This window comes from Phalacrocorax aristotelis, chromosome 13 (genome assembly GCF_949628215.1).
Source record: "Phalacrocorax aristotelis chromosome 13, bGulAri2.1, whole genome shotgun sequence".
Lineage (NCBI taxonomy): Eukaryota > Metazoa > Chordata > Aves > Suliformes > Phalacrocoracidae > Phalacrocorax > Phalacrocorax aristotelis.
Genome location: NC_134288.1, coordinates 2,933,074 through 2,951,857, shown reverse-complemented (window position 1 = coordinate 2,951,857; position 18,784 = coordinate 2,933,074). Strand labels below are relative to the sequence as shown.

Sequence of the window (18,784 nt, the reverse complement as noted above, 5' to 3'; positions counted from 1 at the left end):
TGCCGTTCCTGAACACAACAAAAAGACAACAGCTGCTCCAGAAAGCTCCAGATTAGAGATCCTGAGATGTTCTACTGATAACTTAGCTAACATGCTTTAAAAAAGCTCCCCATTTATTTGGATCCAACAATATACTGAGGATCCTGAAGTCAGCAGGAGCTTGCAGCTCTGTTCTTGATTAGCTATTTCTAGTACACTGAACAACAGTGAGAGAAGTTTTATATCTCGAGAGGATTTGGTCGAATTTTCTTCCCCTTCCTCAGCAAACTACCCTGATCTAGGGGCCAAAACACCCAAATGTCAGTCTGGCATGCCAGGCTAGTTTAGGTTTTTCTGGTCCTCCAGAATCACATGTATTTTCTGCTTCTTGCACAGTTATATTTGAAGGAACTAAGAAGAGGGATATGAAAATCTGACCCCCTTTTTTAAACTCTAGTAACTGATTTTCACAAAAGGACCAGCTCACCAGCATCAGCTTAAGTGCCCAGTGCTGTCTTCGACACATCAGGAACACCCATGCAAGGCTGGCAGATGTGACATGGGACCTACAGGAGACCATCCCCACCTGGAGCAGCAGCACAAGGCCAGAGACACACTAGGCTGCCTGAAAGAGCAATCAGTCACCTTAAAAGTGCCCTTATATTTGTGGTGCCTGCAGATTACTTCCTGAGGTAATACAAAAATTTTTATTGGCAAGCTTCTCAGATGGCCAACACATGGCTAAGACCCTCTCTCACCTCTCCCACAAGAAAAATGAGGCTTTAGTCACTTCTGCAAGATTTTTCTGTGAAATTAAAAAAAAAATACTATAATTGCTGCATGGCATATGCACAGGTATTTCTACCCAGGAAATCCTTTGAGATTAAATCCTGGCCTTAAATATAGGAGCCCTAAAACAGCTGTAATAATGTCGTAACACAATTCACACGTGGCATTCATTTAACACATAAAAAGGAAGGAAAAGACAAAAAAATACCCTCCCTAGGGATCCAGTTCAGGCCCCTTTGAACCAGTGGAAGTCTTCTGTTGACTTTAATATACTTTAATGAACAACATCACTCACTACCATCAGGTGGATTTAGCTAATAACAGTGTTCCTGTGGGACACTGGCTATTTTTGGCAGTTTCCTCAGCTAAAATGTCATTCCTGATCTCATACGGGCTTCCCTTCACTCTGTGCAGCTGCCTCCAATAGGTAAACACTACTGTTACACAACTTACAACAGCAATAGCCAGAAATCAAGCATGAGAACATACAAGGAAGAATCTCACTCTCCCTTCTGTTCCATAAACGAGTGTGGCATTTAAAAACAAAAAAAACCCCAGATAAAAGTCATTAGAGGCTAATGGTCTTTCACCAATAGGTGAAAGACAGCAATTCTTTAAGTCTTCCAGAATGGAAATGGGAACAGATGCATTTAAAGTAATTCAGCAGCCAGGGGTCCCCTCACTCTGAAAGGCCTCAAATATCTGGTAGAGCCAGACCACTTTAAGCTAGAAGGTTTTAGTATTTAAAAGATCTCCTTACTATAAAGCTGTGATTCAATTTATCATAATTGCTCCATTTAGGTAGCAAATATTTGGAGCACTAAAGTATACTAGATGGCTTACTTCCCTTTACTCTCTTCAACTTGTTCAACATCCCTCCATCACTACTGCCTTCTTCTAAGCACAAGGGTTTGGTCAGAGATGTCGTTCTTTACCTACAAAATGTTATCTCAGTGGCAGGTCAGACAATAGCACAGGCAAAGGCCTTCACTGCCAAAAGGGGTTTGTATTCAGTTGTTAATAAAAGACACATAGGAAGCAAGTTTTGGAGGGGAGGAAAAACAGGACCACCAAATGTTTGTTCTGAATGGAAATCAAGTTAATAATGCAAGGCAGATACCTACAATAAGCACTGGCTCAAAACAAAATCTGGGTGTCAGCCTGATTACTAGACATTTAAAGATGCTTCCAATATCTGCAATATTGCAACTAAAATGCTGTTTGGTTGCCTTCTAAATGCTGCTGTTCCATCAGGGAAAAGGAGCAGATGCCTATGAATGTGGCCCATTTCATATTCCCTCATGGAAATTATTTCCCAGTTGATGAAACCAAAACCAGAGTGCTACAGGAAAGTTAAAGGTTTGCTGAAAAGTGTCTCTGGACTTTACAGATAGAACAAGAAGTAAAAACTTTGCTATAGATTTTCTAGATATCCTAAAGAGTTTAACCTCTGCTACAGATTTCAGGGAATTGGACAAGCAGAAGGTATGTCAGTCCCCATCCAATTCAAAAGGATGCTGCAGAACCTCAACCCCTTTTATTTTTACCATAATAACTTTTGGAAGTATTCTTCCACAGGACTTTTTTTTCTTCTTTCAGTATTTTGTCTGGTTTTGCTTTTTCTAAGTTGGCATACAAACCACAAGCACTCATGAAAGGTTAGTGATTTTAAAAAAAGGAAAAAATACTTAGCGGTGATTGATGCTTTTATAGGTGCAAAGTTGCCCAGTGGCAATCAGTGCTCCTGCAAAAAATACTGAGGCTTTACAGTGTACATTTACTACATTTAATTTGTCTTAACAAAAAAGCCTCAAAGGCTAAAAGCCACAATTGGCTTCTGAGAAACTCTGGATCATAGCAGAACCACTGCTATGAAAACAAGCTCAGTCATGAATCAGTCACAGTGGAACATCAATTTACTCATCTTTTGTTCTCAACTTGCAATCATCCATATTTCCTAAGGCTGTCTGTGCACCTCCATCAATCTCCATTTCACAGAACATCCAACCGTGGAAAAAAATAGAGTAGAAACAGCAAGACTGTATTGCACATCAGCTGCTTTTTAAAAAATCATGAACACTAGTGTATCTTGTTGAGATAAATGGAGAAAAACATACAGCCTGTACTCTTATCACTTCTGACTCATCAGTGGAGGGAAAACAGGGACAAGAGTTGCCATACTTAAGAGGATAGTATTTTCACTGGTAACAATAACTAAAGCATTAAAAGACATTTGAGGAATTATGTGATTACTCTCCTTGGCCAGATCAGAGACCTGTCTAAAGACCAGGATTACAATCCTTCATCATTAACTTTATTTTACCACCAGGTTCAATCATTTTGCAGGGGCAGACACTTCAAGGTGATGGTGCTCACTACATTCCTGGGACAGCCTAACAACACTAAAGGCAATGGGCCAGTGGAAACTACTGAAGATGTTAAAAAACAAACTGAAATTGGGCACAGCATTAAACAAGAACTTTTCCCAGTGAGGTAACCAGGTCTGTTTTAAGCACTGCTTTACTACTGCGGTCTTTTTTCCTGATCTGCTTAAATATCCCTGTTAAATTAATACCTAGGAATGGCTAACTTTGAGGAACAGCTGTTAACTATAGTGGACTTATGCATTTCCCAGTTCTCAGCCAGTGGTTGCCAGTATATGGGGGAAGGGGGTGGAAGGGAAGATCTAAATCTGAGTCAATTCCTGGTTTATGTAGAAGAGCACACACCACCACTCCACATTCCTCTGACATACTGTACACACTTTCCCAAACTGGACCTCGTTTATGCACAGCTGGAAATATAACTTCTTTTATTTCTGCCTTTCAAAATGAGCCTGCAAACAAGAGTGGAGGAGGAAGCTGATGAACTGGAAGGCAGGGCTGCTCAGCCCAGTTGAGGACGAGCCTGACAAACACCACCATCGAGCAGCACCCCATCGAGCTGCTGCAGGACAGCCTCCTCACGGTGCCTGTCGCAGCGAGCACATGCAAGCGTGCAGTTACATGCATCACCCTGCTTGCCCGTGCACCGGACCTGCTAAGTTTCACAAATTTGAGTATGAAACTTGCATTTGTTCCCACTTCACACTCTCACCCCTGCCCGTGCAAAGGCATAAATTTGCAATACGGCGCAACGACCCATCTCCCCTCTCTGGGACCCTGCACATCAGATCCCGAGAGCCTGCGGCCCACATCTCACTCCATCTGTGACATCTGCTGTGCTGAGTCACACAAGCGAAAAAAGCTAGTCTGTCACTGCCATATGACTCACCATGCCAGAGGTGGGATGCCATACAAGCTGATGCATGGGCTTTCAGTGCTGAGCAGGGGACACTCAGGAGCATCAATGCCTATAGATGCTGGGCTCTCTTTGGTGTTACTACTCTTCAGTCATTCGCTCTTGCTAAAACCGTTGTAAGGGAATCACAGTGGGACTGATAACCCATATTAAAGGAATCAAGATGCTCAACCTTAGGACAGACTGAATACTGAATTAATTGCATGTAGGTTAAAAACAAACTAAAAAAACAGCTAAAATTTGTTGTAAATGATTTAGTGAAACTCTCAGTGACAGCAGATGTGCTCTTGCCAATAAATAGCATGCAAGCAGTAAGGCTGAGTGATTTCATAGAATCATTTTGTTTGGAAAGGACCCTTAAGATCATCAAGTCCAACTGTTAACACTGCCAAGACCACCTCTAAGCCACGGCCCTAAGCCCCACATCTATGCATCTTTCAAATACGTCCAGGGATGGTGACTCAACCACTTCCCTGGGCAGCCTGGGCCAGTGCTTGACAGGCCTTTCAGTGAAAAAATATTTCCTAATATCCAATCTAAACCTCCCCTGGTGCAACTTGAGGCCATTTCCTCTCATCCTATCACTAGTAACTTGGGAGCAGAGACCGACCCCCCCCTCACTCCAGCCCCTCAGGCAGCTGCAGCGAGCGAGAAGGGCTCCCCTCAGCCCCCTCTTCTCCAGGCTAAACCCCCCCAGCTCCCTCAGCCGCCCCCCAGCACACTTGTGCTCCAGACCCTGCCCCAGCCCCGCTGCCCTTCTCTGGACACGCTCCAGCCCCTCAAGGCCCTTCTTGTCCCGAGGGGCCCAACCCTGAGCCCAGCATTCGAGGTGGGGCCTCCCCAGGGCCGAGCACAGGGGCCCCATCCCTGCCCGGCTCCTGCTGGCCACACCAGGGCTGACACAAGCCCGGGGGCTGGTGGCCGCCTTGGCCACCCCAGCACACTTTTCCTTTAATACAGATCAGACACCTATTGAGAAGTTAGCAGGGAGTCAGGACATGAGGCAACAATATACTTTTTTTTTAAAAGGAAATCAGCTGCTACACAGAAGTCATGTTTCAAAGACTTCCATCCATTCTGGAAAGCTTCTGAAATGGAAATGAAGTCTGTATACTTTAACCTAAAGGTTATTAAAAATTGCCCTTGAGGAAGAGTTCAAACTGAAGCAACACATTAGTTTGGCCAAAGTATACCTCATACCATAGCAAGAGTTAAGATGACCCATTTAGGAAGAGAGGCTGCTAAGCTGTACCTAAACAACGGCTACCACAGTGCACCGTAACAGCTGAACAAAAATATCAAACACCCTCTTGCATTAACACTGCCAATTTGCAAACTATTCTGTTGACAGGTAATGGGCATAGCATTTCTTCTGCAGGCAGCGCTAAACTATAGCTGCTCTGCAGGGAGTGGGGAGGCAGGCACAGAAATTCTGCCAATGGTTTTACTAGGGTCTGTGTTTGATCTAGTCCTCTTCAACCAATACAATAGATCTAGCAGGATACATTCCACATGAATTTTATATTTTATCAACTCAAACCATGTTTCAAGTCAAATTCCCACATTGCTAACTTGTTCAAACTACTATATTTTCAGAAGCAAATGAGGTTTTCATAAGTTTGATCAATGAAAATCCTGTACTAGGAAGTCACTAGACAGTTCTCCTCCTTCCCACAGTGATGGTCTAGTATCCTGGCCCAGGGCCTTCAAAGCAGGCGAGATGTTTCAGACCTAGTCAAGCTGAAAGGCATCTGGACACTCCCCTGACTCACCTATGTAATCACAATTTCATGTGCTTAAAGCCTCTGGAGTTTGAACAGAGGCTAAACAACACAAATTTGCATTAGGCTCTCCAGGCGTAGTTTTGCACATAAAATTTCTCACCAGAAATATGTTCAGAAACGTAGAAGCTGCTGCCCCTGAGCTTTATGTTTACCAGACTTCCTACGAGCTCTGACAACCAGGAAACACAAGACCTCAAGTCTTCCAAGGAAAACCAAACATATATATGCATATACACACAAATAGATTTCTCTACATATTAAACACATGAATTCTGCAAGTAATCTGTAATGAATGTAAACAGAAGAGTGTGGGGGGAGAAAGGCCCTAACCCACTACCCAACATACAAAATTATAACAAAGCATCGTTAACACAGAACCAGTCGGTTGCTAGGCCCCACTTAAGAACACTTGACAAATCTTCCCAAAACATTTCAAACAAAAACGCACACTGCTATCATAACACATTATGTTGATCACCCGATGGAATATGCATTTAGTTAAATTCAGGGCGTCAGCTAGCCCTTTCATCTTTAAATTTCTGTGAGACTGGAGTTCTTTGAGAACTGAGTCAAAAGTTCCTGGGTTGAGTATCAGAGGACAGACCAACTCAGGTGGCACTGTGGTGGGCAGCTGCCAGACACCACCTGACTAGAATAGGAAGTGGCTGAAATTTTCTTTAGATAGCTGGAAAAACCCTCTTGATAGCAAACCCTGGCAGACTTCATCTCAGCACTCTGGCATCTGCTGGAAGAGAGTAGGTTTGTGCACAAGCAATTCAGATTCATGGAGATTATCGAGGCCAGTTTCTTGACACAGGTGACCAATGAACCAACTAAGGGAGATGCTCCACTGGATCTGTTACTGTAAAAAAACCAAACAACCAAAAAACCCCAAACAAAAAAAACCCACACCAAAAAAAAACTGATCAAAGATAGAAAGGTGAGCACAGCCTTTCCTCCAGAGACTGTGAAGCGTAAGGTCCTTGACTGCCCATGTAGAAAAGCGACCAAACTTTATCCAGAACTGTACCAATAAAAGCAGAGACAGCAGGTCAAGAGAAAGGATCCTTCTCCTGTTTGGCTCTTTAAAGACACCTGCATTAAGTTGTGGCTCCCCAGTATAATGACAACATTGATATACCTGAGAACACCCATCTGAGTAGAGGGCCACCAAGATGACCAGGGGACTGAAGCATAGGATGCACAAAGAGACTAAGACCTGGGTTTATTCAACCTGGAGAAGGTGAAGGGGGATTTATTGCTGCCTATGACTACCTAATGCAAGCAGGTACTGAAGATGGAGCTAGATCCTTCTCAGAGGTCCAGAGGGATAAAATGAGAAACAATGAGCATAGGCTGCAACACAGGGAATTCCAGTTAAGCGTACAGAAAAAGATTTTCATTTAGAGCATGGTCAAATACTGGGAAACAAGTCTAAGGAGGTTATGTGATCTCTGTCCCCAGAGACAACCAAAACTCACCTGGGCAAGTTGACCTCCAAGCTGACCTAACTGTCCCTGGTATGAGGGCAGGGATGAACCAGACTTCCAGGTGGCCCTTCCTAAATAAATTATTCTGATTCAAGTCCAGCAACAGAATTACAACCCTGTACTCCAGGATAGCAGATGTTCAGCTGAGAAATGGGTTTATAGAAGCCAAAGCCCAGCTAAAGGAAACTAATGAAGAATAAGAAGGACAACACTCAGTCCTTGTTTTTCTATTGCATTTGTTCTATAATGGCATTTTCTATTATTATTCTCTGCCACATGCAGCTATGCATGACACAAAGTGACCATCACCTACATTTAGATGTGTACTGCAACTGTGTGTCTCTGTGGAGCTCAGTGTGTGTATGTAAGTTTAAAGGATAATCCCCTTTGGGATTTGTGGGACCCAAACTGAGTTAAAATCAGTGCTTTTTAGTGGTCAATGCAAAACAAAGCAATGCAAAGAGTGGTATACTGAGCCACACCTTGTTTACTCATCCTCTTTTCTTCCTCCTCCAACAGTTCATACTCTATACCATCTGTTTTAATTGATCACTGACATCACACCTGGTGCTTGAACATGAATCTCAGAGCACTTCAAACATGTTTTAACGTCATACCAAACCTTTCATCTTCTCACATCCAGAAACAGAGGTGGCCTGCTGCATCATGTTGACTGAAGAGGACAGTGGCAAGAGAGGACTTCCATGACATATACAGAGATAAATCTGTGTGGGCAGAAGTGAAGAGCATTTTTCCTGTAAGAGTCAGCCTTTCAAATACTCAACCTGAGGAGCAGCTTTTCCCAGCTCAAGTATTTGATGCAGGCTAGCCACAGCACTGGCTTTTGTCCTGAGGAAGCCCCCTGCGGACACATTAAATATTTTCAGTAGCTTAAGGACCACACAAAAGTAAACAAATCCATGGCAAAACCCAGAGCATCCCACATACAAAACAAGTCAGGCCACAGTCAGATCTTTAATAAAAGCACTTCGAGTCAGTGACAAACAAGATACAGTGGACATGACAACTCAGAAAAATCAGGTTGGGGGTAGAAGTGTGCTGCTGGTGTATTCAGAGGATCAGACAAGGTCCCTAAACCTAACCATTCCCTCAGTGGCTTCTCAGACATTCATGACACTCTAAAAGGCTGCTAAAAATATCTTGCCTCACCCCTCCCTCAAGTTGGTATGGAAGAAGCATAGAAGGGTCTTTGTTCTGACCAAAACTAATGCAGTAAAGTCACCCAGAAAAAACTCCAGCTCAATCTCCGAGTAGGACACTAAGTTGATTTTATAGGAAGGAGACCGAGCAACCTATACTCCTCCCTACTTCCTCCAGTTTCACAACATGCACTCCAGATAGGGCACCTTTGTGGAAAGAAGCCTGACACTGCCAGCCTCCTAATAGGATTTGTCTGATTTGAGCAGGGCATGGGAGAAAGCATCTCCCTCTAGAAACCACTCCCCATCTTATTGGTTAGTCTGTTCAAAGAGGCTGGTCAGTCACACATTTGACAAGACTATGCATTTTCATTTAGCAATCTTCTATCCTGCTCCCCTTATTGGGATATTAGGGGCCAATAAAAGGTGCACAGGATCTTTTTGCTATGGTATTAGTTAAGTAACCAATTCCAATTCCAAGAGTCAGAGTGATTCTCCTCCACTAACAAATAAGGCCCTGAAGCTCCCTTGGTAAGGAGAGGGGTTTTGCAGCACTGAGAGGAGTATGGCAAAGGGCTTGCTCTCAGAAGCCCAGCACACACAAGAACTTTGGAAGGTTGTATCCCTGCACTTTGGTCTTTGGGTAATGCCACCTGCTCAGTATCTGTAGTGGTCTGGCTTGAATGGCCCATCTCTTGATAAGCCTAGGTATTTGGCCTGCTTGTCACTCAGCTTTGTCAGCTTCACACACAGTTTATCCAGATGAGCAGCAGCCACAGCTTCATCCAGCTGGAAAGGAAAACATTGAGACAATATTAGCAGAACAGAGTTCTATTAGTTCAGGAAGTCATGGTCAATAGTGAGAAATGAATATGTGAAAACCAACAGCAGCCCCAAGGAGGACTTAACAGGCTGACACAGACGAACAGTCAGACAGCTCTTTTCCTGCCAACATACCTCACCTGCTTAAGCACAGAGGCACCTGCTTTGAGAGAACTGCGTTCAGATGGAAAAGCCCCACACTTCCGAGGGAGTCAAGTTAAGCTTAAGTGAGACAGAACTTTTATATAATCATGCCCATTTAGATCTCTTTTACATATTCACATCCATCCAGCAAGTTAAGAACAGAGATCAAACTGTTCAGAGATAAGAATACCCAGTTTGGTAGAACGGTAAAGCCCCAGTCATGTTTCCACTACAAAGACACCTGGACATACTAGACTATCATCTTACAATTTTAGATAAGTTTAATACTGGGGGAAAAAAATGCATCTTCCTAGGTATCCCATCTTAGGGGTACGTGTATTAAGAAATTAATTCCAGAATCACTAATTCAGCAAGAATACTAGTATCTATTGGTATTGCCTTCATGAACCATAAAGCCAAGCTAGGCTGTAGGACACAGGCTCAGAAATGTTGATATACTTTATCCCAGAGGTGTCAGGCAGACCTGCAAACTCAGGGGATTGAAAAATGTGTAAAGTTACAAGGCATTTAAGTGCTACAGAAGATAGGTAGAGAAGAGGCAGAAAACAAACAGTAAAATGGCAAACTAGCTATGTCAGAGAGGCATGTACAGCTACAAAGGATATTAAAAGATAGAAAAGACAGCACTAAGGAGGGATCGGGTGCTGCTGAGTTACAACAGAAGGACACGTTTGACCACCATTTGTAATTCCTGAAAAATACAAGTAACCATTGCTAAGGAAATAGATAAGGTAAATCTAAATTCCAGCAGCACAGGAAAGACTGGCGGTATTTCCCCTGTACTAAACAGATCTGAAAGGTTTCAATATATTTGAAGGGCAATAAATCAACAAAAAAAAAATCAAGGGCCAGATCTTCAGCTTGTATGAACCAGCATGTCCTAAATGATTTAATAACTAGTCCTAGGTTTTCCACTCAAAGGGAGTGTAGTAACAAGCAACCACTCTGAAGTAATCTATTGTAATGAACCAGGTAAAAAGCTACATCTGTACAGAGTATAATTCACTGCAGCTTAACCTGCTCCTACTAGAACTGCCAAGAGCACTTGGGAACCACCACAGACAAAAATGTGCACGACAGTGGTTGAAGAAAGATCAAGTGGTTGAAGAACATGGAAGTGAACCATGAAACCTACCGAACACTACCTAAGAGTGAGGAAATTCATGAAAGAAAGAAAATCTAACTGGAAGGACTCTGTTTAGAAGGGAAACAAGCATTTAAGCTTAGTAAGTCCTGCCAGGAAAAAAAAAAAAGAGGGTTAAAAATTGAATGCATATCTGGTTGACTAGATTGATATGTGACGATCTGATAGGTGTGTTCCCAGCAAGTTTAAGACAGATCACATCCACTTGAGAAGGAGCCGAGTCCCTGACATTTCCCAGATCAGGTTGTCAAACTACAGCAGAGATAAGTTGTTTCACAGCTGCTTCAGCTTGGGACTTCAAAATTTAGATAAAGAGGTACAAAAATGTAGATGGAAGTAAGCTGACATTCTTATCTTCAAATCAGCCAGCTAAGCATAAGGATGGACAGATTTGGTGCCAACAACATGACACAACAGTTTGCCTAGATTTCCAGGAACACACATTGCAGAAATGTGTGCATGTTTGTAATAGCTGATCATCAAAGCAATATTCTTGCAGTCAAAATGCAGTGTAAGGTACTTGGTAACTCTTATATTTTACACTTGGACATCAAAGCTACTACACAGAACAAGGAAAGATACTAGCTAGAAAATTACCAAAGCTCTTCTGCCCATCTTTTGTTACTTCTGACAAGGCAACTGCTTTATTCTTTGGAATTCTCTATGGAGCACAGAGGGTAAAAAGAGCATTTTGCCACAGTATACGAACCTGAAAAGATCACTACCATAGGCTCCACTAACATGCAACTCTAAGTAATTGATCTGGGCATTACTTCCCATTTCCAATTCAAGTATGCTTACTGAAAATTGTTATTCAGGAAGTGGATGAAGCCATATTTTATTAGCAGCATTGGTCTATCATTTTTGAGATAACGTCAAAACTTTTCCTTTGAAGATGATTGTCAGCCTGCTGATCAACTCCTACACTGTTTCTGGTATGCTTTGCTTGATCATTAATGGATGGTTTTGGAAGCTTAGGTCCTCCAGCAAACACTTCATAAGTAAGCCCAGATATACAGATTCTACTTCCCAAATGAAAAGCATTTTTACATTTAGTCTCACACCTGGCTGAATTCCTAAGGCAGTGGGATTTAACTCCAACATCTTTTTCAATGACCACGTCAAATTCTCAGGCTTGTTTTGGAAACTTGAAACCAGGATAGTTTTATAAAAGGAATTTGCAAGTTTTGACATGATCCAGATTTTTCCAAGAACAAAGAATGCAGAAATAAGTTTAAAAGGAAACGAGGGAATATGTCCGTATGTTGAAGCTATGAGGACCAGATTGTGGTAAGCTCTGCTCAGGTGCAAATGGGACCCAGACTATCAACTACAGTCAAAGCTGTTCCTAGTTTCACTCCAGCTTCAACTCTGCCCCACTAGACAAGCATGTGAAAACTTGCTGTGAATGCTGACAGAAGGAACAAGTCAGTTGGGAGAAGCTCCCTGACTACCCCAAGGCAGCACAGGGCTTCCCAGCACCTTAGGGAAGAGCTCCAGGTCAAGCCAAAGTGACTGGATGTTCCTATTACACGTGACTGACAAGTCCCAGCTCTGCACAACAGGTCAACCACAAAAACCAGCCCACGTCAGACTTGGCATGACCAAAGCTAAGCATTCACTGAGACACAGAAGCTCCTTGCAACAACATTCAGTAGGAAAATGAACTCAAGCACAAATGAAACCTATCTACATGATCACATCTTAGGTTGGCTTCCTAACAAGTGCATCTTTTTGCTATTCTTACTCACTTTCTTTGGCAGGAAATGGACTCCAACAGCGTATTTGTCACTATTGGTCCACAGCTCCATCTGTGCCAGCACCTGGTTGGTGAAGGAGTTGCTCATAACAAAGCTAGGGTGACCCATGGCACAGCCCAAGTTGACCAGTCGGCCCTCCGCTAGCAGTATAATATGACGGCCATTCCTCAGTGTATAGCGATCCACCTGGGTGGGAAAATGCAAAAGCAGTACGATGTCAGAGGAAAGACAGCATTTTAAATCATGCAAAGCTTGGTGGGCTTTCTTCCCACATCAACAATTCAGCAGTGGGCTTGCAACACAGACTTCTATTAGAATCAAGACATCCCTCCCTCAAATCCCAGCCAGTCTTTGTGAAGCCTGTAGCTATTCTGGACTTCATGCAACATGAACCTTAGTATTTGCTTCATATTTAACCAGGTATCCAGTTCTGGATTTTCCACGTGCATGTTGTCTCAGATGGCTGTGGAGGGAGCATGCTGCTAGCAGTAAAATGCAGTTCATATATGCTTAATTGAACAGCTGGTGTGGAGAAGAGGGAACACCTCTGCATGCAACAGCCAGAGCTTTTGCATCTAACAGCGGTAAGAGTGAGAGCCCTCAGCCTGCCGAAACTGCTCCCCTGTAACTCTTCCCACTTCTATAAGGCCTATGTTTTACAGTATAATAAACAGCCCTCCTAGCTTCTGGTGTACTCTTCTTTTCTCTCAGGGGCCAAAGACATGGTTCTCCACTTCGACTGATTTCTAAGCTATGATGGGGACAACAGGACTCCGCACATAGAATCAGGTCTCAGATGGGCTAAGGAGACAGGTCTTCAGCTGTATGAGAGAGTCCCACAAAATTCAGAAGATACGTCACTTTATATGTGCATCAATTGTCTGGGCACAATTGGCCTTCTGCAATGTTAAAGTGAACTCTGCTTCTCCTTTCCACCAGTCCTAGGGCTATTCTCTCCCCTGCCTTCACCCCTGTAGGAGGTTCAACTGAAACACCAATATGGTGGGTAAGTTACAAGAACATTCAGTATACCCTGGTAGTTATTGCTCATGGCACACCAAGCACATGGGAGTAGAGCAAACCTTTAGAAAGACTTAAAAGATAATCAACAACCAACACTGACAGAGGTTAACGCTTTAGACAAGTCCATTTATCTTAGAATCATGGAATAGAATCATTAAGGTTGGAAAAGACCTCTAGGATCATCAAGTCCAACTGTCATCTTAACACTGCCATGTCTCCTAAACCATGCCCTGAACTGCCACATCTACACATTTTTATTCTTTTTTTTAAACACCTCCAGGCATGGTGACTCCCCCACCTCTCTGGGCAGCCTGTTCCAGTGCCTGACCACTCTTTCAGTGAAGAAATTTTTCCTAATATTCAATCTAAACCTCCCCTGGTGCAGCTTGAGGCTGTTTCCTCTCATCCTATCACTTCTTACCTGGGAGAAGAGACCAACCCCCACCTCACTGCAACCTCCTTTCAGGTAGTTGTAGAGAGCGAGAAGGGCTCCCCTCAGCCCCCTCTTCTCCAGGCTAAACCCCCCCAGCTCCCTCAGCCGCCCCCCAGCACACTTGTGCTCCAGACCCTGCCCCAGCCCCGCTGCCCTTCTCTGGACACGCTCCAGCCCCTCAAGGCCCTTCTTGTCCCGAGGGGCCCAACCCTGAGCCCAGCATTCGAGGTGGGGCCTCCCCAGGGCCAAGCACAGGGGCCCCATCCCTGCCCGGCTCCTGCTGGCCACACCAGGGCTGACACAAGCCCGGGGGCTGGTGGCCTCCTTGGCCACCTGGGCACTGCTGGCTCATGCCCAGCCGGCTGTCAGCCAGCACCCCCAGGGCCTTCTCCGCCGGGCACTTCCCAGCCCCTCTGCCCCAGGCCTGGGGCGCTGCCTGGGGTTGGTGTGACCCAAGGGCAGGACCCAGGACTTGGTCATGTTAAACCTCACACAGTCAGCCTCAGCCCATTAATCCAGGCTGTCCAGATCTCCGTTGAGCCTTCCTACCCTCAAGCAGATCAATATTCCTGCCCAATTTGGTATCATCTGCAAACTTACTGAGGGTGCACTCAAGCCCCCCGTCTGGGTCAGTGATAAAGATATTAAACAAGACTGGACTTCTATACCATCATAGCACAGCAACTGTGAAAGACTTAAAAGGGTCCCTCCCCACAACTGTAGTTATAGTTTTAGTCTCAAAAGTTATTTAATATGAAGCAAAACATATCACTTTCATTTTTATTCTTAAAACTTCAGCCTATAAATTAAAAGCCATGTGGGATGAAGCTTTAATTGTAACAATACCATCTTCTGAAAAAACATCTGTGCATGTCCTTAGCAGAAATGTTAATAAGTAAAGCAATAGAAGCCTTTTTAATATAATAGGTATTTTGCCTTCAGAGCAGGTCTGTGCCATCTGCCCCAGCCATGCTTCAAGCACAGCATTATTTTGTACTTCTTGGGTTCATGTAACAGATTATTTTCAGCACAACATATGCAGTTACCACCTCAGAGAAAAGGCCTAAATAACATTCTTAATCTCTCCTGTCCAAGAGCAGTACAGCAAGGTAGGGTTAGTAAGAATGCTCTCCACTGAGTGGCTGCAATATTTCTTATATAATGCTGATTCTTCATTGTGGGCCACCAGTGACAGTGCTCAGTCCACCCAGAAAATACTGTATGAGCTGTTGTAAGATTATGGGAGGAAGTAATGAAACAAATAAGGAAGCAGACAAAGAAGAACACTAAAAACCCTGAGAACAGCTACATTATTATTTACTTTTAAAATTACATTTACAATTTAAACTACTACAAGGTAGGAGTTAAGTAGCATTTCAGTTTTGAAGTCTGAGTCAGGTTGTTTAGGTGTCAAAATATTACATCCATATAACATCCACACAAATTGCATCTGGTCAGCTGCTGGCTTGTGTGTGGAATCACACACCTTCAGCAATCTGCTGACACAAGTCATTCAATGCACAGGGTAACGCAGAAAATGCAAGTGTATTTATTTCTGTGCAAAGACAAAATAGTAGCAGTACCAGCAGAGGCTTATGTCAGTGCTGTGAAAACGTCTCATCTATGGGGAGATACACAGGCTGATTCATAAGCTCAAGAAATGGCTACAGAAGTAGAATTCAAGTTATCCAAGCATTAAGTTCATCTCCACACTTACAAATGCCTCCTCCCTTTCCCCATCAGCATTTAGCTTGCTCTGGACTTTCTGGCTGCTTTGAACCTCCCTCCATGCTATGATATGTGAATAATTTTTTTCAGAGCCCAAGTTCATTGATCCAACCCTGACCTTTCCTTCCCCTCTGGAGCTGAGGTCGTGCTACAGTCTCCAATATAAAAAGGCAACTGAGCAGGGCTGCAGTGCAAATCTATACTCTAAACAACCTGCCAGCTTTTCAGTAATAAGTCTATTTCCTCCTTAAATGTACACGGAAAGCAACAGATGAGTCAGAATAGCATAATAAGATGTTTTCCTTTCCCCAGTATCAAACATCTTTTATTCCAGCTCACCACTTGTAAATGGAGACCATATGGTACTGAAAACTACCATGTTGGACACTTTCATAATTACTCTGTACCTCTAGCTGAAGTCTAGCAACCCTCAGCTCTGGCATCAATCCCCTGATCAAGAGACAGATGTCTTCACATGAGGTTAGAGATTTTTGCTCTTGTACTATACTCCCCTCCCTGCTACAGGATATAGAAAAAAACTGCCAGGTCTTGGTAAAAGCTTAAATATTTAGAGAGTTAGTACTTGGTATTATGAAACATAGGACACCTCACTCAGAACACTGACATAAAAAAGCATGTTATTCTAAAGATAAGTGCAAGACCTCACACCTTTAACACAGGACTGACCTCCCCTTGAGGCCTCTGTAACACTGGGGACAAGACAACCAGAGAAGTCTCCTTTTGATGAATCTGAGCAACAAAACTGAGAAACCAGCGATGGCCGAAGTGGCAAACTGGTAATTTCCTTCCCAGATTTCAGTGTAAGAGCAATTCTATCAGTTATTGTAATGACTCATCACTGCTGCCCTGAAAAAGGTCCCAACACATGCAGATGAATTCCCATGCAGGTGGTGATGGACAGAAGCTACAGGATACCTTCTGGGAGCTTGTTTCTAAACCTAAAGCTAACGCATGTCCTGGAAGGGTTCAGCAGTTGCAGCAAATTTCTACTCAATGCCTTTTACTTTGTTTCAGGCATGGAATTTGGGGCTCTGAAGTCACATTTTGCCTCCCAGTACTGCCTCTCCCCCTTCTGAAACAAGTCAGCTTTTAGGATGTGCGTTAGTCCACTCCTGGTCAACTGCCCAGCCACCTTGGCAATCAGGCACAGAGAATGAAAAAGAATAATGAAGCTTTTAGAGCAGAACTTGTTCATATAACATCTGCTCAGCAGGTACCTCCTTGCCTTGTCATGCAGGTCTGAAGTCTAGGGACAAGAAACCTGAACAGACACATAACAGAGCACAGGGGTATATGGTGTATTTAATGCTATATGTAGCTAGAGTCCAACTGGAGATTTAAACAAGTGAACATAGCTTCAAATTCACTACTAGAAGTCAACATAATCGAAGTACTAACCTGAGCCAGGGACCAGCTTTTATTAGGCCTAGCAGTGTACACATCTATAGGTCATCCTCATTTCAGTGCAGCTTCAAACATATGGAATGGCCACAAGATCAGTTGCCTCTAAGTACATCCTACCTCCAGTGGTAACCAGTAGGTGGGTAAGGAGAAGTACAAGAGCAGCCCACAGGTAAAGTGCTAGTTCCCCCAGTAAATCCTCTCGGCTCCAGCTATCTGTGCATCAAGCTGAGACAGAGGTGGTTCACTCAGGGCTGCCAGAGACACCTTCTATAAACTTTAGCTAATGACTTTTAAGCAAACACACTTGTGGCACCCATAGCATGCTGGGCAGCTATTTTCACAGCTTCTGCTCTGCAAGTAGGTATCTCTCTTCCATCACTCTGAACATGCTGCTTGCAACAGCAGCAGTTTATGGACCAGACCGGAGATATTCAGGGTGTGAGGTACATCTTCAGCATTAAACCATATGGACAACCTTGACCCTAACTCCACCCTTTTTCAAAAATAATCTATTTTTAACCAGAAACTTGCTACAGTTTTTATACCTTGGACTAGACTGCATCTCATTCTACTTCATCTGTGACAGACTAGCTCCTTCAATACAGAGTACATTAAGAAAAAGGGTCTACTTCCTCTGCCAATAGTGACAAAATCTTTCATATGGGCTTGAAGAGCCACACTGAATGCCATGTGGAGGTAGTTTGTGTGTTACCAGATTAACATCCAATTTAGCCTTCAGTGTTTACTTTCTGAGCAGTCCCATTTTTAGTTTTAAAACCCAAGCTACCAGAAAGCAAGCAGCTAGCTGCAGGCACCTCTAGGGCAAAGGCTGTTGAGCAAAGTCAGCCCCACACTAAGGTCACGGGCAAGAACAGACTTGAATGTATGAGAACCTGAGGGTATAACTTCATACCCAGTTGAGCCCATGTAGAGTATCCCAACAGCAAACAGGATAATGAAAAGACTCTCACAACTGCTTAGCAGGAGTTCGATGTGGGTGGCCAAAAAGCCACAGCAGAGTTATAAAAATGAGTAGATCTCAGTCTGCCCTTCCAAGACACGTGCTTGGGTGTGGTGTTTTTTTTAAAAAGCAGAAAACCTGTCCCAGAATCCTGCTATCAGCAAGCACACTCCCTCTTTAAAAGCTAACTAGAAGTCCCATGCCAAGTCAGACAAAGTCTGTTTCACTTTACATGATATTCTCCCTCAGAGCTGATGTTACAAAAGAGTTTTGATTTAGTTTAGTTTCTCTGCTTTAGGACACAGCTGAGAAGCTGAATTTTTTAGATCCCTATTTTCCTGCATAGCTACAGCCATACCTTCAGGTAAATACTCGGTGGGAATGCAAGCTGAGCAAGAATAAAACATCTCACTTTGTCCACCCACACACAGACTTCTGGTCTACATAGGTCTCTAAAATGAAGCCATGAAGTCTGGAAGAGAAGTCTGAGTTTGGCAGAACTCCACACAGGCTTTCTTTAGGCTTCAAAGTCAAGTAAAAAAAATGCTTTGAAGACAAAGATGTGTGAATTTTTTCAAACCTTGACAGAATCCCAGAAGATATTCCCTTGAGATTCACTCCAATCCTGGCATCCTGCACCAGGATCAGGATTGTTCTGGTGTGGAGCAGTATGTGAGCAAGCAGTTTCCTGAGAGCAAATTCAGATCAGCCACTGGGCAATCTATGGGCTCCATTGTTAAGTGTTACACAGTCTCTAATGGTCTGTTCTGCATTCATCATCTATCTTGCTTTTTGAAACTGAGTTATGGCATTGTTTTCAG

At 43.4% G+C, this 18,784-nt stretch overlaps 1 protein-coding gene across 1 annotated transcript in view; it reads right to left on the bottom strand.

The window, feature by feature from the left end:
• Positions 1-8,298: 8,298 nt before the first annotated feature.
• Positions 8,299-18,784, bottom strand: part of AHCY (adenosylhomocysteinase) — a 28,579-nt gene continuing 18,093 nt past the window's right edge. Inside the window, exons 9-10 of the mRNA XM_075109092.1 lie at positions 12,385-12,579; positions 8,299-9,291 (exon numbers count right to left, since the gene is read on the bottom strand). Of these exons, the coding sequence (XP_074965193.1) occupies positions 9,160-9,291; positions 12,385-12,579 (327 nt within the window). The 3' untranslated portion in view covers positions 8,299-9,159. The remainder of the gene's footprint in view (positions 9,292-12,384; positions 12,580-18,784) is intronic.